The following is a 26,912-nucleotide window of genomic DNA, read 5'->3' as shown; positions in this document are numbered from 1 at the left end:
AGTTGTTTAAAAAATATGTTCAAAATATATTGCACTGTAATATCTGCTTTACCAATGCTGTTTCTGCTCTGTGGAGCTGTATAGAAGTCTAATTCTTTGAAATTGGACTTTGAAATTCTTTCCAGTCTCTGTAATTATGTCCCCTACATCTTACCACCATCTTTACTTTTTTAAAAAATGAAATAATGTTAGATCTTCTTATCTTCAGTGATCTTCTATGGATATATTCCATTTTTTATTAGTCCTTTTTATTACAATATGGTGTTCAAAACAGAACAAAGTATTCTAGATACCGTCTGAACCAACTCAGATTAGTACGGGAGCATTCACTCCTTTCTTCTCAGTTTCAGGTTTCTGTTAGTATAGCCAAAGGCTGTTATTACACAGTTAACTTATTGAGCTTGATGTAAATGAAAATCCCACATACGCAGTGCAAACGGCTGCTTTCCTATCTTACACCTGACTTTTTACAGTTAACATTATTCTTTGTTGAATTTTACTTGATAAAATTTTACAGTGTGTTAACTATCCTTTCTACTTCATGTTGAATGCACATTTGATAATCATGTTTTCTTAGAGCTTAAGTCAGTGATAGTACTATTAACCTAGGATAAGGCTAGATTGGAGGGTGCTCTGGGGAATTCCAGGAGCACCCTGGAATGTCTTTCCAGTTTGACATTGGTCCTTTAAGTGCTCAATCCATTGTGTCTGTAAGTTTTCTTTGTACCTAGGATATTCAGAACAGAAGACAACTCACTGTTGCTCGGTTCTCTTCCCATCTGTTTAATATCTTTCAGTCAATATTCCCTTCTTTCATCTTCTTCTCCTAAATATAACCTGAGGATCATACTTTGTAGCCTTAGTTCTTTTTTGAGTCTTCTACTTTCTTTTCATTTTAGTTATTATGAAACTTCATAAAGGTTTTTACCTTCCCTCTTTTGTGTGTCTTTGGTTATATGCTCCTTTCATCTTTTAAATATGTGTTTTTTACTCTCAAGTTTTCTTTATTACTAAGCATCATTGTACCAACAGCAAAGGAATTTTTAAAAAGAGGATAAAAAATTCTTTTGGGAATAATTTGGCAAAATATATAAAAAGCCTTAAAATGTTTGTATCTTTAAACCAAGATTTCAACTTCTAGGAATCTGCCCAGAAGAAATAATCTTAAATATATGAAACCATTAAAAAAAAAAAGCCCTATATATTTCCATTAAAATCAGTTTTAAATTAGGAATGCACACTGGCATTAATATTTGTTAACATTGTTTTAGGTGTTATTGCTGATGCAAAGAAGAGAAAATAAGTATAATATTAAAATAAAGAGAAGAATTTATCTTTACTTGTAAATGATGTGACTGTATACCTAAAAAACCAAAAGACTCTACTAAAACTTTTATAATTAGTAAGAAATTTACTAAATTAGTAAGAAATTTACTAAGTATAACTATATAAAAATCAGATTTCTTCTCTCTAGCAATAATCAGTTATAAATTAAAATATAAAGATATGTTGTTTATAATGGCAACAGAATTTATTAAATTCTTAAAGATAAATTTAATAGGAAGAATATATGTAAAGGATAGCATAAAATTTATTGAGGACATAAAGGGAAGGGAGGCTATCTTGGATTAGAAAACAATCTTAAAAAATTGTCAACTCATTCTAAAATAACGTATAAATTTAATACATTTCCAGTCAGATGCTTGTTAGGTACTTTTTGAACTGGACAAATGAATTACTCTAGAGCTTACATAAAAAAATATGAGACTTGCCAGTAAAGATTTGAAAAATACTAGTTGGAGAATTTTATAATTAAAACGACGTTTTTGACATAAGATCAATGGAATGAAAGAGTCCAGAAGTAGAGCCAAGAATAAAAGAGAATTTACCATTTGATCAGTCACATTTTAGTTTAGTGGGGCAGTTTATTAAATAATAGTGCTAGCAAAATTGGCTATGTGGAATGAGATAAATTTAGATTCCTGCTTCGTACTTCAGGGATACATTCCAGGTGAATTAAAGCCTTATATGCAAAAAGTAGAACAATAAAAGTGTTGGAAGAAAATTTATAATACTTAAATATTATCAGGAAGGTCTGAATGCATAAAGGAAATGATTGACAAATTTGCGTGTAAATGTCAAATTCTGTATGGTAAACAGTACCATAAACAAAGATTATATTGTACTTGGAGAAAAGATCTGCAGTGCATTTGATAGACAAGAAGTTGATATAAAGATTTTTTTCCAAAGAAAGAGAAAACATAGTAACAGAAAAAGGTTAAAAAATATGAATAGGCAATTTATGGGAGAAGACGTTCAAATTATTAATAAATATAAAAATAGGTGTTGCTTAATCTCCCTAATAGTGGAATGGAAATCACAGCATCAGAGTAGAACTTTCCACCCTTAAGGTTGACAAAATTCAGAGATCTGTGTAAGACACTTTTGGTAAGAGAATGGAAAGGTAGATTCCTTCATTGCCTTTGTGAGTGTTTTTTAGCAAGTAATCTGAAGCTCTATAGTTATGCTAAGATATTCATCCCTTTGACTCAGGTAGCCCACTTTTTTAATTCCTTACAGACGTCATATCGACAGTATGTATGTTTGCTTGTGTAATTACTGTATATACTTGCATACTGGAATGGGTATCATCTGAGGAAATGGTTGTATATCTTACAGTTGAGCCATACTATGGGGTACTCTGCAGCTATTAAAAAGAAGTAAAGTATTGCATATAGGGTTATCATTACCATCTTTCTAAATTCCATATATATGTGTTAGTATGCTGTAATGTTCTTTATCTTTCTGGCTTACTTCACTCTGTATAATGGGCTCCAGTTTCATCCATCTCATTAGAACAACTAATAAAAATAAACAAACAAAAAAAAGTTTTGCTGATAAAAAAAAAAAAGTAAAGTAGAGCTAGATACCTCAGAGGTGGCCATGATCTATTCTTAGGGATAAAAAGTTAAGTGTAAAATCTGTGGCATGAACCCATTTTATAAAAATGGATGTAGCCCCTTAGTTGAGTATTATATTGGTTTACTAGGGCTTCCATAACAAAATAGCACAGGCTGTGTGACTTAAAAAGCAGAAATTTATTTTCTCACAGTTTTGGAAGTCCAAGATCAAAGTGTTAGTAGATTTGGTTTCTGCTGAGCCCTCTCTCCTTGCTTAGCAGACAGTCTTCTCAGTGTCCTCACATGGCCTTTCCTCTCTGTATGCTCACCCCTGATGTCTTTGCTTTTCTTAGAAGGGCACTAGTCATAGTGGATTAAGGGCAGGACTCCACCCTTATGACCTATTTAAAGGTGAATCCTGTCTCCAAATGCAGTTACATTGGGGACTAGGGCTTCAACATATGAATTGTGGGGGACACAATTTGATCTATATCAAGTGTGTGTATTATAAATGTAAGGGAGGAAGAATACAAACCAAACTCTTAACATTGGTAACTTGGGCACAGAGAGACGGAGAAACTTGTGGATATGGAGAGGGAAGATTATCCTTTTTCTTTAGAAACGTTAGTGGTATTGATTTTCTAGAAAGTATAAGTTACTAAAATTTACCGAGAAGTAGAGACTCTGAACATACAAATAGTTTTAGAAGAAATTTGAAGGTTGTTAAAGATTTCCTATTTAAAAGGTCACCATTAGGCACATAAAGTTTATGGCTAAATTCTAGGTACTCTTCAAATTACACATAATCCTTTTGATAATCAAGCTTTTTTGGTCAATAGAAAAGGATAGATAAGTATTCTGATTAGTTTTTTTAAAAAAAGCATAAATTTGATATCAAAATGTACACACAGAGAAAACATAGAATGATTTTATCATGTCATTTTATCACTAGTTGAATTTACAAGCTCAGTTCAGTTCAGTTGAGTTGCTCAGTTGTGTCTGACTCTACGACCCCCTGGACTGCAGCACGCCAGGCTCCCCTGTCCATCACCAACTCCCCGAGCTTAGTCAAACTCATGTCCATTGCGTCAGTGATGCCACCCAACCATCTCATCCTCTGTCATCCCCTTCTCCTGCCTTCAATCTTTCCCAGCATCAGGGTCTTTTCCATGAGCTCAGATCCCATTAAAATTGCATTTTTGGTTGGATATTTAATTGTGATTTCAGGTGACTCATTTTGTCAATTCTTTTTTGAGAGGAAGCTTGACAAATTCCTAGTATATTTGCTGAAAATGTCTCCTAATAGTGTCTGCTTTATCATCGTAAACATTTTTTTGCATAGCAAAATTTTGCCTTGCTCTGTTTTAGCAAGTTGCACTGCCGTTCGTTGTAAAATTCTTGGCATATTTTCTTCCAGTCTCTTTTTTCCTTTACTGTTTCTACCAGTTCCTCCAACTTTTGCATCTTCACTTGATTCTGCATCAATAGTATATTTTAGTTTTAAATTTGAAGGTTTGTTTATTTTCTTAAATGAGAAAAATATATCATAATGAAAATAATAAGCCCTTCAATTTAACTCCTTTTTTCAGTTTATATAGCTATCACTGTAGCCTGTGCTGTATGCACAGAATATTCAAGTACACACATTACAGTGTTACACTGATGCATAGGAAAACAAAGTCATTGGAATGGAATGAATCTGTTTACTCTGACTACATCGAAAATGTGTTTGTATGAAATACTAGAAGTAATATACGTGCCTGAAATGAGCACTACAGTACACATACGGTGATGCTATGGTTAAAGTGAGATGTGGTCTTATCAAAGCAACAAAATTGTGCTTCACAGAAAAGTATTTTACACTACTTCGTTTCTTTCTTTTTTTTTAGTTTAAAATTTTTATTTAAAAAATGTATAGAGATCCCATATACCCTTCACCCAGCTTTCCCCACTGTTAGCATCTTGTGTAGCCATAGTATAGGATCAAAACCAGGAAATGGACTGTGGTACAATTCACAGAACTTATTCAGATTTTTCCAGTTTTCCTTGCACTCATTTATGTGTATGAATAGTTCTATGCAATTTTATTACCTGTGTAGATTCATGTACCTACCACTACACTCAAGATATGAAACTAGCCTATCACCACAAGGCTCCTCTATGCTACCTTATAACCACACACCTTTGCTTTCAGTTTTAAACTTAAGTTGAAATTACTTAAAATTTTAAAAAATTGAATTTGTCACATTAGCCCCATGTCATGTGCTCAGTAGCAAAATGTGGCTGATTACCATCATATCAAACAGTGCAGGCCTAGACTTCCAATTTTACAAGATAGCTCAAGGCTTTGAGGTAGTATGGTCACTTTCTTTTAAGGTTCTCTTACACTATTTAGTTAATTAATAGTGAAAGTCGCTCAGTTGTGTCCAGTTCTTTGCAACCCCATGGCCTATACGGTCCCTGGAATTCTCCAGGCTAGAATCCTGGAGTGGGTAGCCTTTCCCTTCTCCAGGGGATCTTCCCAACCCAGGGATCAAACTCAGGTCTTCCACATTGCAGGTGAATTCTTTACCAGCTGAGCCACAAGGGAAGCAGTTAATTAATTAACTTCCTCAAAATGTGTTAGAAAAAGCCACCATAAAATATTACCGTGGAAGATATATTGAAGTATTCCTTTTGACAGACTAGATATTACATGATAATGTAAGGTATTTATTGATATTTTGCTTAGAATAAACACTCTGATCCTTTGCAGAGATGAAAAAATATGTTTATTTATTATTGGAGAAATGGGATTTTATTCTAAACTAGTTTCAACTTGGTATGCAGAACTTCTGAGTGCTTGTCATATAATCAGATCCGTGGTTAGCAGTAGATGATTATAATGTAGATCGCTTACTAACTAATTGTTGCAGAGAACAGGCGGGCAGTCTTATAATGCATATGATTCATCTGAGCAGTGAAAATACAATAATAATTGTGTGTCATGATTTTCCCACATAGTTAGTTGAAGTAGGGTAGAAGTACTTGCGCTGTTTTCTTCCCTGTCGTCTTAAAATTGAAGAATTCTAGAAAAGTAGGGAGTTTGAGAATATATCTGGTGTGTGAATAGCTTCTTGTTTAAAACCTTTTCTTTTGATTTCAGATTTACCTCTTGATGCTGACCTAGAAAAGTTAAAGACATCTAAGATCACATTGGCTGAGATGCTTGGTGACATGATCTGGGAGGACCTATCTGAGTGCCTTATTAAAGATTGTTTGGTTTATTCTATCCCGACAAATAGCAGCAAGTTACAGCAGTATGAAGAGGTAAGAGCAGAGGTGTCACCGGAGGTTTGGAGAGACCACAGGTTCTTGTCAGTGTCCTTTGTTTATCTTGGAGATAATTTGTTCTTTAAGAAAATTATTGGAGAAGGAAATGGCAGCCCACTCCGGTATTCTTGCCTGGGAAATCCCATGAACAAAGGAACATTCATGGGGTCCCAAAAGAGTCAGACATGACTTAGTGACTAAACAATAAGAATAAAAACAAAGGAAATTAAAAAAAAAAAAAAATTATTCATAAGATATGGATGCAAATTCCCTATAACTTCATTTCTCTTCTGGCTTGCTACCTTTTGATTGGGAAGTATGCTTTCTCATTCAGTATTAATATGTTTTCATTAGTAAGGCACTTTTGAAAAAGAATTGTTTTTATATTTGTATCAGCTCTAGTAGCTACTAGGCGATACTTTACTTTTTGGCTTCTTTCTAGTGTTTCCTCAAACACTAAAATAAGTACAGAAGTCCCCCCCTTAGGTATGTTCTAAGACCCTCAGTGAGGACGTGAACCTGTGGTTGTATTGAACTATAGATATATGTGCAGTGTTTTTTCTATACTTATGGGCAGGTAGTATATATAACGCGGATATACTGTACAAATAGATGATTCATATCCTGTGGGTAAAACACAGCAGGACAATGTGATATTTCATCACACTACTGAGAACAGCACACAATTTAAAACTTAGGAATTGTTTGTTTCTTGAATTTTTCATTTATTATTTTCAGACCATAGCTGAATGTGGGTAAATGAAACCAAGGATAAGGGAGGGGGATTACTGTATATTTACTAAAAAATTTGTTGCACTTTTACTAAGCAGAGTCAGAAACTCCTAATGAAGATGCTCTTCCTGATGAATTTAAATGTGTAATATTTTCTACATAGTAATGGTTGGTCTGTTCTAAAACTTAAATAACCGTCTGCTCCTTGTTCTTTTCTGTACATTGGATTTGAAATTTTAATATTGAAAAGGAATATATGTATATAATTCTTTACTTTCTTTCTTTTTCTTGCATTTCTTTTTCAGATCATACAATCCACTGAAGAATTTGAAAATGCCTTAAAGGAGATGAGGTTTTTAAAAGGAGATACTACTGATTTGCTGAAATATGCCCGTAATATCAATTCTCATTTTGCTAACAAGAAGTGTCAGGATGTGATTGTGGCGGCTAGAAACCTAATGACCTCTGAAATTCACAACACTGTGAAGGTATGGGGGGGATGGTTATAATTTATTACATTGCATTAGGAAGCAGCTTATTTTTGAAATGATTGTGGTAGAGTGGAAGAGCATGTGACATTTGCTGAGGTCATTGAGGTAAGTTATTAATTTTCTTACACATTAGTTTTCTCATTTTGAAAGGGGTCCTAAGACCTACCTCTTTCATAGGGTATTGTGGGATCCAGATAAGATAATGCACATAAAAGCATTATATAAACTGAAAAAATCTACATGAATTTAATGGATTACTGTTGTTGAAATCATAGAGTATATCAACCTATAGTTTTCTTGACTTTATCACTTGAATTTTTAGTATGCAATTTTGTGACAAGTACTGTTATATACAGAGATTATATCCTGTTGTGAAAATGTTGACTTCATTGCTTAGGCTAATAGAGGTGCTAGTTTTGAAGTTAATAAAAGGAAACAAAAAGATACGATCTTTGTATGGTGTAAAAATTATCCGTAAAATCTGTGGACAAATTATAATTTGCATTGAGGGTAATTTACTCCTTTGACCTTAAATAACTATTTTTTCTGTTTTTTAAAATATCTTACATATATAAATTAATATTTGGCATATATAAGTGTTATTTAGATTAGAAGAAGACATAGACTGAATAACCCCTTAGAAAATTCCTCAGCCGCTTTTCTGTTACCACTGAGAGGACCATGCCCTTCTCCCCTCTGTGCTTTCTGCTTGCCCCTTTCTCCTGGGGTTACCCTGCTGTAGTGTCCACTTCAGTAAAATATATAATTAGCCATTTGAACTCCACAGATATTACCACATTTTGGTGTAATCTGGGAATGTCGGGGGAACTAAAATACACTCAGGGTTTTTACATGAATGTCGCTTATGTCACTCTTGTGCACAAAACCCAGTGGCTTCCTGTCTCATTCAGAGAAAGACCCAGTCGGCTTACCATGGCCTGCAAGGCCCTGGGTGATGCATACCCTGTTGCCGCTCTGACTGCATATCCTACTGCATTCCTCTTCAGTCACTCTCTTCATTTGCCAGGACAGCTTGGCTACAGAACTTTGAAACCTCTTTACCCCTCTGCTTGGAATATTGCTATAGACTTGCTCCCTTTCCTGATCACTATTTTACTTTTTAAGAAAAATTCATTATTTTTAAAAATGTTTCCTTGGCTGCGCTGCTCAGCATGTGGAATCTTAGTTCCCCAACCAGGGATCAAACACACGCCCCGCCCCCCACCCCTTGCATTGGAAGCACAGAGTCTTAACCACTGGACCACCAGGGAAGTTACTTGACCACTATTAAAATTGTAACCTCCTCCTATTTTTTAAAAATTATTTGTGTATTTATTTTTATTTTTGGCTGTGCTAGTTCTTCTTTGCTGTGTGGTCTTTTCTCTGGTCGCAGTGAGTGGGGGCCGCTCTCTAGTTACAGTGTGTGGGCTTCTCATTGCAGTGGCTTCTCTTGTTTCAGAGCACAGGTTCTCGGCCTGCAGGCCTCAGTAGTTGTGGCTTCCAGGCTCTAGAGTGCAGATTCAGTACTTGTGGTGTATGGGCTTCGTTGCTCTGCAGCATCTGGGATCTTTGTGGATCAGGGATCGAACTCATGTCTCCTGCATTGGCAGGCGGATTCTTTACCACTGAGCCACCAGGGAAGTATGAGTCACTCAGTTGCATCTGACTCTTTGTGACCCCGTAAACTATAGCTCGCTGGGCTCCTCTCTCCACAGAATTCTTCAGACAAGAATACTGCATTGGGTAGCCATACCCTTCTCCAGGCAATCTTTCTGACCGAGGGATTGAACCAGGGTCTCCTGTGTTGTGGGCAGATTCTTTATCATCTGAGCCATCAGGGAAGCCTCCCCCTATTTCTTATACTCTTTGCTTGCTTTGTTTTTCTTCCCTCATAGCTCAGTTGGTAAAGAATCTGCCTGCAACACAGGAGACCCCGGTTCAATTCCTGGGTTGGGAAGGTTTGCTAGAGAAGGGATAGGCTACCACTCCAGTATTCTTGGGCTTCTCCTGTGGCTCAGCTGGTAAAGAATCCACCTGCAATGCGGGAGACCTGGGTTCAATCCCTGGAGAGGGGAAGGGCTATGCACTCTGGTATTCTGGCCTGGAGAATTCCATGGACTGTATGGTCCAAGGGGTCACAAAGAGTCGGACATGACTGAGTGACTTTCACTTTCATGTTACTTATTATAAATAAATATTTTATCTGAATTATTTATTGTTTTTCCCCGCTAGAAAATATGCTCTATGTGGGGAGGGTTGGTTTCTTTTTTCCAGTTTGTTTAGTTCTTTACTGTTTTGTTTACTGTTGTACCTCTAACATCAATAATATACCTGGTGCATACTACTGTGTACTTAGTACTCAGTAAACATTTGGTAAATGAATTAATATATATCCCAATAGCTCTGCATAACTCCTTGTTATAAATATGATTGTTACTAGATTGCTTTGACTCTGGGCTAAATCTTTTAGCCTTGTTGAACCTCAGTTTCCTTTTATGTAACATGACAGAATTGAACTAGATAATCTCTGAGCTCCCTATTCAACTAGTTCTGACATTCTGTAAGATTGTATTTTCCTCCCAAATATCCAAATCCTAATGATGGAGCTTCCTCTAGATCAGAGTTTCTCAGCATTGCTACTGTTGACATTTGGGATCAGATAATTCTTTGCTCTGGGGCCTGTCCTGTAGGATGTTCAGTAGCATCGCTAGCCTCTACCCACTCGATGCCAGTGGCACCTCCCCTGGTTGTGATATTTGTATTCTCATTGAAACGTTAGAACAGCCCTATAAAATAGATGTTATTATACAAATTTTATATATAGATGGCAAGTCTGATGACTTTAATGTTTTTTTAAGACTTGAAAAAAACTTAAACTTTTTCTATCAGAAATTTTCCATAGAGGTCCAGTATGTGCTGAGCAGAGCAGCTCTTCTTGAGGTAGGAACCTGCTGCTGCTTCCTGCTTAATCTCCCCCCAACTTTTTTTTTGGCTCCCAAGGCATCTTTGAGAAGCACGATTTGAAAACCATTATTTTAGTGCAATTTCTTCATATTGCAATGAGAAAATTTAGGTCAGGAGAGGTTAAATGACTTTGTTTAAAGTTGGGTAGAAAATATCACTGATGTTTCCAGACTAGAGCCCTAGTATTCTTCCCTTCATATGTGTGTACTCAGTTACTTTAGTCGTGTATGACTCTTCGCAACCCTGTGGACTGTCACCTGCCAGCCTTCTTTGTCCATGGGATTCTCCAGGCAAGAATACTGGAATGGGTTCCCATACCCTCCTCCAGGGGATCTTCACAGCCCATGGATCAAACCAGTGTCTCCTGCATTGCAGGCCATATTCTTTACTGCTGAGCCACCAGGAAAGCCCTGTGTTTCCCTTTAGTTTTCACCAAATCTGGGAATTCTTATTCAGTGTAAATGTAGGGAACATTTTTTGGATTTTGTTTGGAATTTTGTTTTTAAGAGCAGCATAAGCTAGCTTGAATGTGTTGTTTCTTTGGCTAAGCCAAGACATGTTTCTAATGGGAAATAATTTAATGACAGTGGAACACAGAGTCATACTGGTGTGCATTAATCCAATATTGTAATCTGAGAAAGAGGATTTTTTGAAGGTCCTTTCATTTACCTAAAATCTTGGGTCAGTTTCACAGCTTTGCTGTTTCCACCAAGAATAAGAATGCACAGAATGAAAAGAATGGCACAGTAAAAGGGATTGCTTATTCCTTATGATATACTTTCACCCGAGATTGAGCAGCCATTAAAGTACTTCCATATTCACTCATATAATTATTCTGTAGATCCACTGCTTAATTGTGATGGAAGCGGTCAGCATCTTATTCCTCACTGTCTGCATACATCTGGATTATTCTCAGGACAATGCATTTTCTGTGTTTGACTCTTAGATTACTCCTGCTTCTAAGATAAGTGTGCCAGACTTACCTTGTCCTAATGAGGACGACAAGCTACAAGTACAGAAAGTGTCCACAGCTCAGTACAATGAGGTGGCAAATTTAGAGCCTGAGAATACGTTGGACCAACATTCCTTTTCTTTGCCTACATGTCGCATCAGTGAAACTGTGAAGAAATTAATGGAACTTGCCTATCAGACTTTACTGGAGGCAACAACCAGCAGTGATCAATGGTATGAGTTCTGAGTTATCTGAACATGACAATGACTTGGTTAAATGTGTATCTAAACTAAACATTTATTAAAAAAATTAGCTGGACTTCTTTGGGTTTTCTTATCCTATTAGTTAATATTTTTTTCCCTAGAGATTCAGTATAGCACACAGGTGTGTACTGGTAATTAACTTTTACTTACAGCAACGTATAGTCTCATAGCAAAGTATGAGAAATAAAATCATAAATGTGGGTGGACAAATGGGTTTGACATTAAAAATTGTTAATCACTTTTTAACCAAAAGCTCTTTAATTTTTTACTTTTAACTTCTTATTTGACTTGAATGGTATTACAGGAGAAAGCACTTGTGAAGAACTTAGACTGTTCCCTGGGAAATAATTAATACTCAGGTGTTAATTAGTATTGGTGGTGGTGGTCATAGTGGTAGCTGTACCATCTGCTTCAGCCTAACATTCATTTTACCTTTTGAAATCTAGGTCCTAATTAATTTATATCTGAAATACTAATGTTAAGCAATAATAGTTTGTTGGGCAGCCAAAGGTAGAAGGAAAAGAATGAAATGCACCAAAGTTCTGATTTCTCCCTTTCCAGAAGATTTCTTCTAGTCAGCATTACATTCAAGATACCTAAACTCGATTCCACATACTTCCATATTTGAATCTCTTTGTGTTTAGTAGGCTCCTTCCCCTACTCCTGAACCAGACTGAGGAGACAACAGTAGGCTGTAGCCCAAGTTGATTGTAGAGTGGGTTTTCCAAAGCCTCTTTAGTTTGAATCTATGTGTCGTAGTTTTTTTATTTCACATTCTCATAGGAAAACAGTTTCAGTTAGAGCTTGACTTAATCAAATTGCATCTTCCAAGGGGCTTCTGAAGTTTTAATCTCCATGTATAAACAAACCCTTTTATTTTATTCTGTTCCAGAAAGAACATGTATACTAAAATACTTCCATGATTTTAATGAATCATTATGTTCACTAGTCCATCCGGTTTTAAATATAAGGAGGAAGAAAAACGTAATACATGTAAAAGGAATTATATACTCCTTTGGCAGAATAAGGGCTTCCCTTTGGCTCAGCTGGTAAAGAATCCACCTGCAATGCAGAAGACCTGGGTTCAATCCCTGGGTTGGGAAGATCCCCTGGAGAAGGGAAAGGCTACCCGTTCCAGTATTCTGGCCTGGAGAATTCCAGGGACTGTATAGTCCATGGGGTCGCAAGAGTTGGACATGACTGAGTGGCTTCCGCTTTCACTTGGCAGAATAAATATAGGAGTGAATAGGGCCTCCTCGGTGGCCCACTGGTAAAGAATCCATTTGCTAGTGCACGAGACACAGGAGACGCAGGTTTGATCCCTGGGTCGAGAAGATCTCCTGGAGAAGGAAATGGTAACCCACTCCAGTATTTTTGCCTGGAAAATTCCATGGACAGAGGAGCCTGGCGGACTACAGTCCATGGTGTCGCAAAGAGTTAGACATGATTGAGTGACTGAGTATGCATGCACATTTTTTTACATGGCATTCACCTGAAATATACCCGAGCAGAAGTTAGGGATGCAAGACAATTTTTCATAAGATAATACCAAACTATATATGTGCATGTATTCTTAAAAATTTACTTATTTGGCTGCACCAAGTCTTAGTTGCAGCCTGTGGGGTCTTTAATTGCAGCATGCGAACTCTTAGTTGTGGACTGTGGGATCTGGTTCCCTGACCAGGGATCTAACCCCCGTCCCCTGCATTGGGATGGCAGAGACTTAGCCACTAGACTACCAGGGAAGTCCTACCAAACAACAGTTTTGTATACTGAATGTCTACGGACATCAGTAGACCAAAAATTAGTTTTAATAGGACAAACAAAAACACAACTACAACAACCCACTTTCCTATTATCAAACTTCAAACAGCAACAATGCAATGAAAATAAAATGAAATCACTTAGTCAGGTATCATAGTCATCAAGTTTTAACAGTGTTTTGGGGCATAGTGAACCATGACTAATTTTTTTAATAATCATTTGTGGAATTCCTGTGACTTATTCAGGGTACATAGTTTTAGTTAGTTTTATGTAGAAGTAAGCTCCATGAGCCTTTTATTTGCTCTGAGAGCTTTTTAATAATGATCTTTAGGTGTTCTAAGACCAGACTTAAAGGGCAAGAAATCTTGAGGTTGGATTCTCTCCTAGAAATGTTGATTCATGTCCTTGCATGGGGGTGAGAAGGAGAAAAGGTGGAGGCTGAAGGCAGACTGGCCCTGACAGCACCAGTGAGTGCCTTTATTGATGCCTTGCCCTTTGCAGAGTGCGCCAGTGAGCAGGTGACATTTGCTGAGGCTTAGCTCCATTTGTTGCTGAAGGGATACTCGGGGTCCTGGCAGAGCACAAATTGATAAATGGAAAAGAGGCTTTGCGTTGAAAGTCACTGTTCTTAACACTGTGAATGGGCCCAGGTTTTCAGACCTGCAGTCCAGTTGGTAACTCCTGGCTGAGAATTCATTCCATCCAGAGGAATGGTGTTTTCAGCAGTGACCAAGGCAGCTGTAGTCTTAACTGTAGACTTAGCGTAGTCTCTTCAGCTGTAGTCTTAGTGGGGAACTCTCACTTAAGGTGCACTGACTTTGAATTTTTTTTCTCATTGCCTTTATATCCTTATGCATTTCTCTTGAAACTGTGTTTTCTTTTTAGTGCTGTTCAACTTTTCTACTCAGTGAGGAATATCTTCCATTTGTTCCATGATGTTGTACCAACATATCACAAGTAAGTGTGTCTGACTTCTATATAATATTGTAAGCTTAAAATGTTTGAGTCAGGTTAAAACAGTAACTTGATATTCCCACCTAAGATAATTGGCTGCTAAAATTCACAATACAGTGCAATAAACCATTTACAATACATGTTTAAAGTACATCAGTCATTAATAATACATTAATAAGGGTACTATAATCTGCAGGATATTAGGTGAGACAAATTTGGAAACTTAAGAGAACTTTTACCCTATTACTGATGGTAGGCATTGTCAAAACTGTCTCACTTTACTTGGTTGCAAAACAAAAAGGTCATCCATTGCTCCATATTGCTATCTGGTAAACATCCCACATTTTTTCCTTGGCATTCATAGCTTTGCAGACTTAATACCAGGTGGCACTAGTGGTAAAGAACCTGCTTGCCAATTCAGGATACTTAAGAGATGCCGGTTTGATCCCTGGGTTGGGAAGATCACCTGGAGGAGGGTATGGCAACTCACTCCAGTGTTCTTGCCTGGAGAATCCCATAGACAGAGGAGCCTGGTGGGCTATGGTCCATAGGGTTGCAGAGAGTTGGACATAACTGAAGTGACTTAGCACACACACAGCTGCTCTTTTTAGTGATCTTAGGCTGTATTTACCTCACATCTTGGATCTTTTTAAAAGTTTCTTTTAATATTAATCTGATAAGTTAATATTTAAGCCTCCAGGAGTTCTCTTTATCATCCAAATAAAGTGTTTTGGATGACTTTATAGATATTTTAAGTAATATGTCAGCAAAACTATTCCTTAAGTCAAGAACTCTGGTTTCAAAGAAAAGGTCAGTTTAATGTTTATAGTGATTTTTAGTTCAGATTTTTGAACAATTGAGATGTTTTTAAGTAGGTCCATTTATTTTGTTCTGAAAGACCACTTATTTATTGTAAGCTTATTATTTTTATTTGTATTCTCTTTGCTGTGGCTTAAAACTTTTATTTCACTTTCTACTTAGTTAGGTAAAGGAAAAGAGGAAACATCTTCAGGTCAGTTAACAGCCATGTCCTTGGGAATTCAAAGACAGTTGGCTTAGGGCTTTTTGTGCTTAGAAACATTTTTCACGCTGGGGTGGAGTTAGATTTGCCGTTTCCCCCCTTTGTATGATCTGAGAACTTTATGCTAGACCAGTGGTTTACAAACTTTAGTGTGTTTCAGAATCACCAGGAAACTTTGGTAGGATACAGATTACCAGATTTCATGCTCCAGATATCTGATTCAGTAGGGCTAGAGTAATGTTTGGTCACTGAGTTATGTCCAACTCTTTGAGACCCCGTGGACTGCAGCATGCCAGGCTTCCTGGTCCTTGACTATCTCCCAGAGTTTGTTCACATTCATGTCCATTGAGTCAGTGATGCTGTCCAGCCATCTCATCCTCTGCCACACCCGTCTCCTCCTGCCCTCAATCTTGCCCAGCATCAGGGTCTTTTCCAGTGAATTGGCTCTGCACATCAGGTGGCCAAAGTATTGGAACTTAAGCTTCAGCAGCAGGGTTGGGATAAAGCCTAGACTTTTTAACAGATTTCCAGGTGATGCTGCTATTTTCTTGCCAGGGGACCACACTTTCAGAACCACTGTTCTAGATTAGTGTTCTCAGCTTTGGCAGTATTTTAGACTCTTTCATGGACCTGTCAGAATATATATATTTGCTTAGGCCCTAATTCTAGAGATTTTGATGTATAGGTGTGATTTAAGACTCAGACATCTCTGTTTTCTAAAGCCCTCTGATGATTGTGACGTGTAGCCCAAAGTGAGGACAACTGTCTCAGGTTGTTAGTTTCCAGCTTCGTATATTCTAGCCTGACATGGAATGGCCAAACCAGGAAGTTTAATTGAATGACTGCAAGTGGATATGTAGCAGAAGTTTAAGACAAGCTCTCTTCTCAGGCTAGGTAGATAACACTAATATGTGCAGAAGAATTAAAACAGTGACTTTTAGTCTTTTATAAAAATTTAAAATCACCTGGTGGGATTTTAAAACATATAAATGCCCTGATTTCACTCAGAGGTTGTGTTTTGTTTGGAGAGTGAAGTCTAAGCATCTATATATTTAAACTTTCTCAGATGACTAATCTGCAGCCACTTTTGAAAACTAGTGAGTTGGAAAATAATTAAGTGCTTCATTGTATAAATGAAATAGGAGTTTGGAGAAAGAGGAAGCGAACCTGTATTGCCACAGACTTATCAGTGTTAAATTTTAAGGGAATTATGTATAGCTATTCTAGGTTTCTAGTACAAAGAGTTGACAGAGGTAAACATCCATTCCCTTGCTTTTTTCCTTGTTAATCACTGGGTTAGTTTTATTGGATAAGGTCTCATGCAGGCAGAACAAACTCACTGTGTGGGAGTGGGAGCAATGAGTTTACATCTTGTTACTTACAGCATTTATACAGTAGACAATGATTAATAACTGAGAAAGTCATTAGAAGAGTCAACTTCAATAACAGGTGATTTCTTTCTTTTCTTTCACTTCCTTCTGACCTAGGGAGAACCTTCAAAAACTGCCACAGTTGGCTGCCATTCACCACAACAACTGCATGTATATTGCTCACCACTTGCTAACCCTCGGGCATCAGTTCAGGTTGCGTCTTGCCCCCATTCTCTGCGATGGCACTACTACTTTTGTGGACCTTGTACCTGGCTTCCGGAGACTTGGTAATGATGCCTTAAATGTAGAAAGCATTCTGATAATGCAACTTATCAGACTAGTATCTTTATAATTTACAAATAAGACCTGTTCGAAATTAGATGGTGGTCCCTGAGCTATATTGGAAGAGAAAGGGCATTTAATCTGCAGGTGTTCCCAGTTAGATAGCTTTATGAAGTGAATGCAATCTTTTGAAAGCATTACTTTTTCATGACATGATTCTGTGGTACATTAGAGTTACCAAACTGCATTGCTGGTGTGTGGTGAATTCACCAAATTAGAGTTATGTCAGTAGAGTGACATGTCCTAAGAGGTGTAATGTGACAGCCCTGTTAGCATTGTTTGTAAAAGTCACTAATGTCAGTGCTTATTCGTTTGCAAAACCTCAAACCAGCTCCCTTCTCTTCTACTTCCCTTAGCTTTACTTCTGATTATTAAAAATCAAAAGAAATATGGGATATCAGTATGTTTACTATAATGATAGCCTAAGAAAAGCAGAGAATCTGTATCATTTACTTAGCTTTTCAATTCCTGACTTTCCCCTGAGGTAGTGTAGATATATCAGAAAAATAAGCAGTGGCTTCTACTGTATATGTAGTCTAAAAGTTCGCTGTTCTGAGGATGGGCTTGGAGGGACTGGCTGATGTTTTAGAAGTGGTGTTTTTATTAACCGTAACCTTAGGGCCACCTTATGTTAACTAACAAGCAATTGTTTTCAAATAGGCAAAAACAGAAATTTGGTTCCTGCTTGTCTCTCCTCCTCCACCCTGAGTGTAACTGAACAACGCTCAGAATTCTTTATTCTGTTTTCTCGTCATAGGGACCGAGTGTTTTCTGGCCCAGATGCGGGCACAGAAAGGAGAACTTCTGGAAAGATTATCAAGTGCTAGAAACTTTTCAAACATGGACGATGAGGACAATTATTCTGCAGCAAGTAAAGCAGTGCGGCAGGTGGGGAGCTGTTGTTAACTCTGCAGTTCATGTTCTTTCTTTAGATGCTTCCTGCTTATTTTAAAGCAGCAAAGCGTACATGGCAGGTAGCTCAGTTGATTCCCCACAAGTCCCTGTAGAAATGTGGCCACCTTTTCTAGTCACATTGATGACCTTTCCCTTCCCCTGCCCCACCAAGTCAATAGGAAGCTGTCTTCCCATCAAGCCAGTAGTGCGCCTAGTTATCTAAGTCTGCCATCGCAAGTATTGGGTTGACCAAAAAGTTCGTTTGGGTTTTCCTGTAAGATGTTGCAAAAAACCCAAATGAGTTTTTTGACCAACTCAGTGTTTTAACCCCTAAACTTTGAGAAGTTTGAAATACTAGCTTTCATCTTTAAAAAAAATGCTTCTCTCTCTTAAGTGACTTATGTTTTTACTCCAGTTTTCCTGTCAACAGGGTAAGTATTTTTCATCAAGCAAGGATATCACTAGGGTGAAGTATTTGAGAAACATGAGTTCTGAATGGCTTTACATCACTTTTATGTAACACTTCTTCTTCCACACACACACAGGAATGGTAAATGTAAATCTACCATTTAGAAAATGTAAGTTGTAAGAAAAATGTGAGTTGCAAGGAAAATGTGAGTTGTAACAACCTCTGTTTCATGTAAAGATCTGTATTTTTCTGACAGGTACTGCACCAGCTAAAGAGACTCGGAGTTGTGTGGCAGGATGTCCTGCCGGTGAACATATATTGCAAGGCTATGGGGACTTTACTCAACACAGCGGTTTCTGAGATCATTGGCAGGATCACTGCCCTGGAGGTAAGGGCCATTAGATGCTTCTCCAGACTTGAGCTGCAGTTGTTCTTCCAGGTGATGCTGATGTCTCATTTTTAGTCAACACAGATGGTAGAAGAAATTGTTCGTGTCTCATCTCTAAATCACTGTACTGTTATTTTCTTACTTTTGTCTTAATTCTGTTTTGCTGGAGTCTTGCTAATCTCTGTCCTTCATACCTATCTAAGAAAGTAGGATCATATGGCTTACACCACCTGGCATCTGTAAATTATGAGTGAGGAGCCTGGAAATGGGGCAGTTCTCCCAAAATACAGAGTGTGCGGTTGTATACTTAATAAGTAGGTGGACTGAAGACTTTAATTTAGTAAGATAAGATGCAGCCTTGTGCAGGTACCACTTTACCAGCACCCTGTTGACGTTGGGACTGTGTGTGTGATCCTGCAGGAAAGTTGCCTGGACTCTGCGAGCCGAGTATAGATTGGCTAAACCCCTGTAATAAGATTCCCTGCTTTGCATCACTGCCCCACTTTCTACTGGAGAAACGGATTCTTTCATGCAGGCAAATGAAATTACCGACGATCTGTTGAAACCTATTGCATGTCATTCTAGCTTTGGGAGTATTGTCAGAATTGATGAGATCAGTAAGGTCTGCTCAATTGGTTGGAAAACATCTTGCTGCCACTGACCCCCTGAATAACATGCACCAAAGATCTGCTTTTTTCTTACCACTAAACTGGTCTAATTCTGTTCTGTCGTGTTCCCTTTGTGCAAAATCAGGACATCTCTACCGAAGACGGTGACAGATTGTATTCCTTGTGCAAAACAGTGGTGGATGAAGGACCTCAAGTATTTGCACCTCTGTCTGAAGAAAACAAGAATAAGAAATACCAAGAAGAGGTTCCAGTCTACGTGTCAAAATGGATGCCATTCAAAGAACTGATGATGATGCTACAAGCCAGTTTGCAAGAAATTGGGGATCGGTGGGTAAAACCCTTCTGTAGGATTTATTTATGTCTTCACAACTATAAAAGAATATTAGTGCCATCGAAGGCAGTGCTTTCCTCTGTTTCCTAATGTTACTCAGGAGAGTTTCATATTGAGTAGCAGTGACTGGGGCCTTTGCATGGCCTGTTGTAGTGTGGATCTCATGACCACTGTCTCATATTTGATACTGTAAGGACTTCTTGCTTCTATTATTTTTGTCTTGAGCATGTTGTTTTGTCATGCTCTACAGATAGATGATCTTGTACTGCTTGCACTTACAAGAGGTGCAACCTTCTGACACCTAGATGGGAATTCTTGCCCATTTTAACCAACAGTGGATGCATTTTAAGATTGATTTTGATATGTTAGTAGAGAAGTGACTTTTACCTGTAAGAATAGTCAGCATCAAACCACTGTTTGAGCAGCAGTTTTTCTACAGGGATTCAGTACTACACACATAGAAAGGACTCATCTTTTCGTAAATACAGTGGATGTTGTTTTCTCTCAGCACCATCAGTTAACATTGCTGTGCTCTGTAATTGCATGCTTTGTTGTATCCTATTGAGTGTGTGAAGGTCGTTGATACTGTGCAAAACAGGATAAATACTGGCTAGTTGCATATCCGTGGATGCTTTAATTATTGTCCTGGTATATGATTAACAAGCACACATAACCTTGCATAGAGAAGGCACTGAATAGGCGTTGAGGTCCATATCCATCTCTGTAGCTACTTGTCTAGCTGCTTTAGGTTGGTTTATTACAGATGCCCAAGTGTATTAGACTAGCTCTCCTCGATGTGTCTGAGTTGTTCCCAGCAAATACTATTCATTCTTAAACAAGGTAAATGAGATTTTTGCTTGAAAAAACAAAATAACTTCAGAAGACCTCTAACTGCACTTATGTCAAACTTCAATTGATTGATCTATTATTTACAAGTCCTTGGTGGGTTATGTCTTCAGATAAGACTCCAGAGGGCAGCAGATGAGAAATTTTATTTCTGCTGTTAAAAGGGCCCTCTTGCAGCTCAAGAATGATCATTAATTCTTTGTTATGAGGACAGTTATAATACTGATATATCTCAGCTTCTTTTCTTCCGCCTAGGAAGATGTTCTTCCTCCCAAAGATTTCAGTAGATATAAGGATAATAACTAATTGAGAAAATATTTTTTTACCAAAGAAACTATCTTCGGTTGTATAGTTTAAACATTTAAAAATTAAAATATATACCTATGAAGGAGTACAAGTATGTATAACAGATTCACAAGTCTAAAGAACAAAAGAGTAAAATAAATGTTCACATACCTACTACCCAACTTAAGAAAAAGATGATCATTACCTTTAAAGACCCTTATGTGCTGTTCTCTAAATGGTCCCCCCACCCCCAGAGGTAACTGTCTTGAATTTTGTGTTATCTCCTTGCTTTTCTTTATAGTTTTACCACATTTGTACGTATCCCTAAATATAAGTTTTAGACTTGCCTGTTTTTGAACTTCCTATTAATAGAATCTTCTATAACTTGCTTCTTTTGATTAGAGAATTCATTCATGAAAGTATGTATAGCTATAGTTCATATGCACTGCTGTATCATATTCTGATAATAGTCATAGTTTTTTAAAAAGTTATAATTCACGTATTAGATTACTTTCAGGTTTAAAACATAGTGATTTGCTATCTTTATACATTATGAAATGATCATCACAGTAATATCAGTTACCATCCATCACCAAAGTTGTACAATATTGACTGTATTCCTTATGGGTACGTTACATCCCTGTGACTTATTTTTCTTATAGCTGCATATTTCATAGTTTATTTATTCTGTTGTTTCACATATTCACCAGTATTTGGTATTATCAGACTTTAAAATTTTTCCTAGCCTAGTTGCTATGAAACGGTAGCTCATTGTCCTTTCAATTTATATTTCCCTAAATTCTAATGACATTGAGCATCTTTTTAGTGATCTTTTTTTTTCTATTGTAAAATGCCTATTTGTTTTTTTTTATATTGGAAAATCTGTGCTTTTTTGTGGAAGTATAGTTGATGCATAGTATTATTAAGTTACAGGTGCCCAATACGGTGACTCAGCTTTTAAAGGTTATACTCCCTTTAGTTATTATTGGCTCTGCTCCCTGTGTTGTACACTGTATCCTTGTAATTTATTTTATTAGTTTGTACCTCTTAGTCCCCAACCTCTAAATTGCCTCTCCCCACTGGTAACAACTGGTTTTTATTCTCCCTGTGAGCTGTTCATATTTTTTACCCTTTATTCTACTGATTTTTTTTGTGATTTTAAATGTATTATTTTGTGCCTCTTTGTCAGTTAAAATGTGCTGCCTGTGGCTCACTTTTTAAAGTAGTTACAGTTATATTTCTCTATATAACCCTGTGAGCATGTGGTCCTAATTGTCAAGTGTAAACGGGCTTAGTGAATATAGAATAAGGAAGTGTTTATCTTTCTAACTTGGTCTCTTCATCAGTTTATGCTGATACCAAAATGCAGCCAAGAAGCAGAAGATGTTAAAGATACTGAGTGGTAGACTCATAAAGAAGGGGGGAAATGCCAGAATTTGTTTTATTTCCATTTTAACACATTATTGAATAAATGTCACTTATATAACAAATCACTGGCCACAGGCAGTAGTTTCTGCAAAAATCCCCTGGTCAATAATGAGTTAAACAAATACATGTTTGGAATCAAGTAAGCAATTTAAAAACTTTGCTTATACTTAATAGGAAATAGAAATTGTATTTTTTTATTTTGCAGGTGGGCAGATGGAAAAGGGCCCTTGGCAACTGCATTCTCTTCCAGTGAAGTAAAAGCTTTAATTCGTGCCTTGTTCCAGAACACAGAAAGAAGAGCAGCCACCCTTGCTAAGATTAAATAGCTCCATCTTCCTGAGAAGGCCATGTCTTGACCAGGTGGATTCCTCTTGGCGTAATCACTCCTTTAAAGACTTCTTGGAATCACTGATATGTTGTGGAAGTTTGATTTCACCCAAGAACGCCTTACCTCCTGGCCTGTATGATAAGATATCAAATGAAGTACCTCAAGTTGTTGACTTTTCAGCCACGCTCCCATGATAAAAAAAACCCCAGGGTGACATTATTTCATGTTGCTCCCAGGATCTTGGGACTGTATCCATTGAAAATATAAGCTCTGGCCTTGGATCAAGGAATCCGGGACATTCCAAGAGTCTGAAGAAAGAATTTGTGAGGGATGGGAGATTTATTTTGGAGGGCAAGGGAACTATATTTGGTCTCTTGGGAATTAAAGAGACTGCCTTTAATATTTCTTTCCAATAAATAATAATTTTCAGTTATGGGTGAGTGTTTTTAATAATATGGGAGCTTAACAAAGGAGGCCATCAAGTTTTCCTATCTTTTGTGCCATTCTTTTTATTGACATTTATGATCCTCACAGAGGACTCACTGACTTATCTTCTTTCTTCATGATACTGTCTAATAATTTCTCAACATTCTTAGGACCCGTAAGACTTTCTTTTAGTATAAATTTTTGGCACTTTTTGCTGTTTCAACTAAATGCTTTTTTTTTTCCTGACCTTGCACACGACTTGTAGGATCTTAGTTCCCTGACCAGGGATTGAACCCAGGCCCTAGGCAGTGAAAGTGCAGAGTCCTAACCTGTGGACTGCTGGGGAATTCCCAGAGTAAATTCTATTTTTTAAAATTGGATTTTCTTTTCTTCTTTTTTTTTTTTGTCTTTTCAAATTCCTGTTTCTGTGCCTGTACCTCTCAGATGGCAAAGGTTTTACATTGCCAGTGTGCCTTTGGTAGGTACGTGCTGTGAGGTGCGAACTCTGGGTTCTGCACCCTAATCCTTTATTTGGTGAACATGGTTAATCCTACGGCTCAACTTTCTGTGTTTGTAACTCTGCAGCCATTGGAGGTTTATATTAGATTGAGGTTATTCTCTGTAGAACTCTGGGTTGTATCTCTTCATGCAGAGCTATGATTTCCTCTTGTGAAAAGAGGGAGAAGAATGTCGCCTGTGTGCGCCTCAGGGAAGGTGCTGTCTGGAGGAAGTTTTCAGTGTAGTGGTCTGCTTCCTCGGGCTTCAGACCCCAGTCCCCGGCATGCATAGAATAAACTGCCTTCAATTATTCCAGCTTCCCCTTGTTCTTGGTTCGGGCTCAGCCCCTAGACATTCTGGTTGCTTAGTTTTCCTTTTACCTGTTTAGAGGTCATAGAATAATGAATTAGAAAGAAAGCTGGTGTTTTTTTATCAGAGAATTCAGCTGTGGTTGATGACAACCTATTTATTTATACTCAACATACCCTATTATGACAACACACAGAAAAAAGACGCCTGAACCAACTTTAGTTTTTTTGAGAACAAAGAAGTTGTCTTCCTTGAGAGAGGGGGAGGGGACCATTTTCACAGATGAAGAAAATAATTGTTTTTGAAAATCCACACAATTTGAGGTAGCATTCTTTTTTTTCAGCGATGGAGAGAATGGGGAACTAAGGACAAAACTGAAATACATGAATTACAGGACTGTTAACACACAATAGCAGATTTCTTTTGTTCATAGAAGCTATTCCTGCTGCTTGACAGGTGTAGCAATTGAGGGGTGGGATCTCTTATAACTGAATAGCATGCTCCTTATCCCATCCCTCCCCCCGCCATTAGCGCAAAAAGCTGCATCACAATTCTTCTGAGGCTGGGTAGACTCCATCCCTCAGCATTTGTTCCTCTAATGAATACTCTGTATATTATATCACACAGAGCAGGCAGACTCCAATTGCCAAGGCAGTTGGTGTTTAAGGGAATATTCGTTCTGGTCAGAGATCTCTGGTCAGAGATCTGCTCAGCCATCTGACTGAGCAACATGGGAGTAGGGTCTTGTAGCTCTTACTGAGACCCTGAAGGTAACTATTCTGATTGGGAACCTAGGATGGACTGGGAGGGGAACCTTCTTCCTCTAGAAAGAGTGTGGATTATGGGAGTAAGAGGATTTTTTTTTTAAGATTTTTTTTTTTTTTAATGTGGACCACTTTCAAAGTCTTTATTGAACTTGTTACAGTGTTGAACTTCTGTTTTATGTTTTGGGTTTTTTTGGTCAGGAGGCATGTGGGATTTTAGTTCCCCTACCGGGAATCAAACCTACACCCCCTGCATTGGAAGGCAGTCTTTTTTTTTTTTTTTCCCCATTTATTTTTATGGAAGGCAAAGTCTTATAACCACTGGACTGCCAGGGAAGTCCCAGGGGGTAAAGGAAATTTAGAGGCTTGACTCCTGTGTCTGTAGGTCAACAAGAAGAAGCCTCTTCCCAGATTACACCCAGAACTATACCAATGACAGGGAAATGAAATTCCAGAAAGGATCTCCAAGGTTTTAGTAAAAAGGAAAGTTTTTCTTAAAAAAGGCAACCCCCCGAGGTAACTCGATAGTGGTTCTGTTGCAGTGTGGATCCTGAATTGTTGGTGACCCATGCACGGTCAATTTTGCATCGGATTCTCTCTGAAATGGGGATCCTCCAGATGGCAGTCTCTGCTCAGGCCTACAAGCAGCACAAGGCATCTAGGCCTGGTCTGTGGGAACCGAGGCCAAGGAGCTTGTCCATTTCACCCTGGGCTTTCCTGGCCTTGGTCAGCCCAGGAAGGTGGTTCAGACTCTGCGTGCATCTGTTTTATAAACGGTGACATACCACTGAACAATCACTTGTGGACAGATCAAACAGTATTTTCTTTGATTAATAACATTGTTAAAAAAAGATGTGGGCTTCCCTAGTGGCTCAGCGGTAAGGAATCTGTCTGCAATGCAGGAGACACGGGTTTGATCTGTGGGTCGGGAAGATCCCCTAGAGGAGGAAATGGCAACCCACTCCAGTATTCTTGCCTAGAGAAATCCCATGAACAGAGGAGCCTGGTGGGCTGCAGTCCAGGGGATCGCAAAGAGTCAGACATGACTGAGGGAGCATGCACGCATTCTATTGTTTATTCGATTTCCTATGATTATGTCTACCTTCTGAAAGTTCTGAGAGGTACACATACCTCCTCTGGGGATGTTTTTGTTATAAGAAAACTGGCCCAAAGGAGTAATTTGCCCAAGTTCCACAGCTAGTTTGTGCCATATAAAAATGAAGGCGTGTATAGGAGTGACTTTTTAGCAAACAGAGGTAGCTGTAAATTCAGGAAGGAATAAGGCTATTGAAAATGGCCTCACACACAAAAAGTCATGGCACAAAATAGTCTTTTTAAATTGGGTTTTGGTTCTGCGATAACTTCCTCCTAAAAATAGACATTTTGTTAAAGCCTAAAATTTCCTGAAAGTTACAAAGCCCCAGTTTTGAGAAGTTTTTCAATTATATGGTTTAGACAGACATTCCTCTCCTTGTCATGAGAAGTTTGGTTGAGAAGTTTGTGATGTCACATAATATAACTGGAGCTAGCCTTAGATGTCTCGAAACCGTGTTATGAAATCTCTGCTTTGAGTTTGGGGGGGAGGGCAATGATGCTGATGAGCTATGTATAAGTTCTGCACTCCTCCTCAGGAATCAGAGTGCCCCAGATTTCTTGTGTAGTGTGAGAGAGCCGGGTGGGAGTGGATAGGTCTTAGCTACACCTGCTACTGAGGAAGACTCTAGTACCAGGGCTACTCCCTCCCTTGTCTCAGCTTTACAAGTGGTCCTAACACTCCCTACATCGATTCTACTTACATTTACTGGGTGCAGGCATTACTCAAGTCACTGAACAATGCTCCCCTCAGAAAAACCCCACAAAGACTTCCTGTTTCTCTGGAGTTTCAAATTCTGGTGCTAAAGAGATAGATTTATTCGTAGTGATGCCTTAGGAAGCATCACTGTGAACAAAGCTAGTGGAGGTGATGGAATTCCAGCTGAGCTAGTTCAAATCCTAAAGATGATGCTGTGAAAGTGCTGCATTCAATATGCCAGAAAATTTGGAAAACTCAGCAGTGGACACAGAACTAGAAAATGTCAGTTTTCATTCCAATCTGTAAGAAAGGTAATGCCAAAGAATGTTCCAACTACTGCACAATTGCACTCATCTCACACGCCAGCAAAGTTACGCTCAAAATTCTCCAAGTCAGGCTTCAACAGTACGTGAACCGAGAACTTCCAGATGTTCAAGCCGGATTTAGAAAAGGCAGAGGAACCAGACATCAAATTGCCAACATCTGTTGGATCATAGAAAAAGCAAAAGAATTTCAGAAA

The 26,912-nt window shown here is 38.0% G+C and overlaps 1 protein-coding gene across 1 annotated transcript in view; it reads left to right on the top strand.

Annotated features, from left to right (window-relative positions):
* Positions 1 to 23,036, top strand: part of ZW10 (zw10 kinetochore protein) — a 34,275-nt gene extending 11,239 nt beyond the window's left edge. The window contains exons 8-16 of the mRNA XM_061144890.1: positions 6,046 to 6,209; positions 7,250 to 7,432; positions 11,346 to 11,584; positions 14,264 to 14,335; positions 16,841 to 17,010; positions 17,823 to 17,953; positions 18,625 to 18,756; positions 19,510 to 19,712; positions 22,481 to 23,036. Coding sequence (XP_061000873.1) covers positions 6,046 to 6,209; positions 7,250 to 7,432; positions 11,346 to 11,584; positions 14,264 to 14,335; positions 16,841 to 17,010; positions 17,823 to 17,953; positions 18,625 to 18,756; positions 19,510 to 19,712; positions 22,481 to 22,601 — 1,415 coding nt within the window. The 3' untranslated portion in view covers positions 22,602 to 23,036. The remainder of the gene's footprint in view (positions 1 to 6,045; positions 6,210 to 7,249; positions 7,433 to 11,345; positions 11,585 to 14,263; positions 14,336 to 16,840; positions 17,011 to 17,822; positions 17,954 to 18,624; positions 18,757 to 19,509; positions 19,713 to 22,480) is intronic.
* The last annotated feature ends 3,876 nt before the right edge of the window (positions 23,037 to 26,912 follow it).

Source organism: Dama dama, chromosome 1 (genome assembly GCF_033118175.1).
Source record: "Dama dama isolate Ldn47 chromosome 1, ASM3311817v1, whole genome shotgun sequence".
NCBI lineage: Eukaryota > Metazoa > Chordata > Mammalia > Artiodactyla > Cervidae > Dama > Dama dama.
Note: the sequence above shows the minus strand (reverse complement) of the source record. Positions and strands in the feature narration are given on the sequence as shown.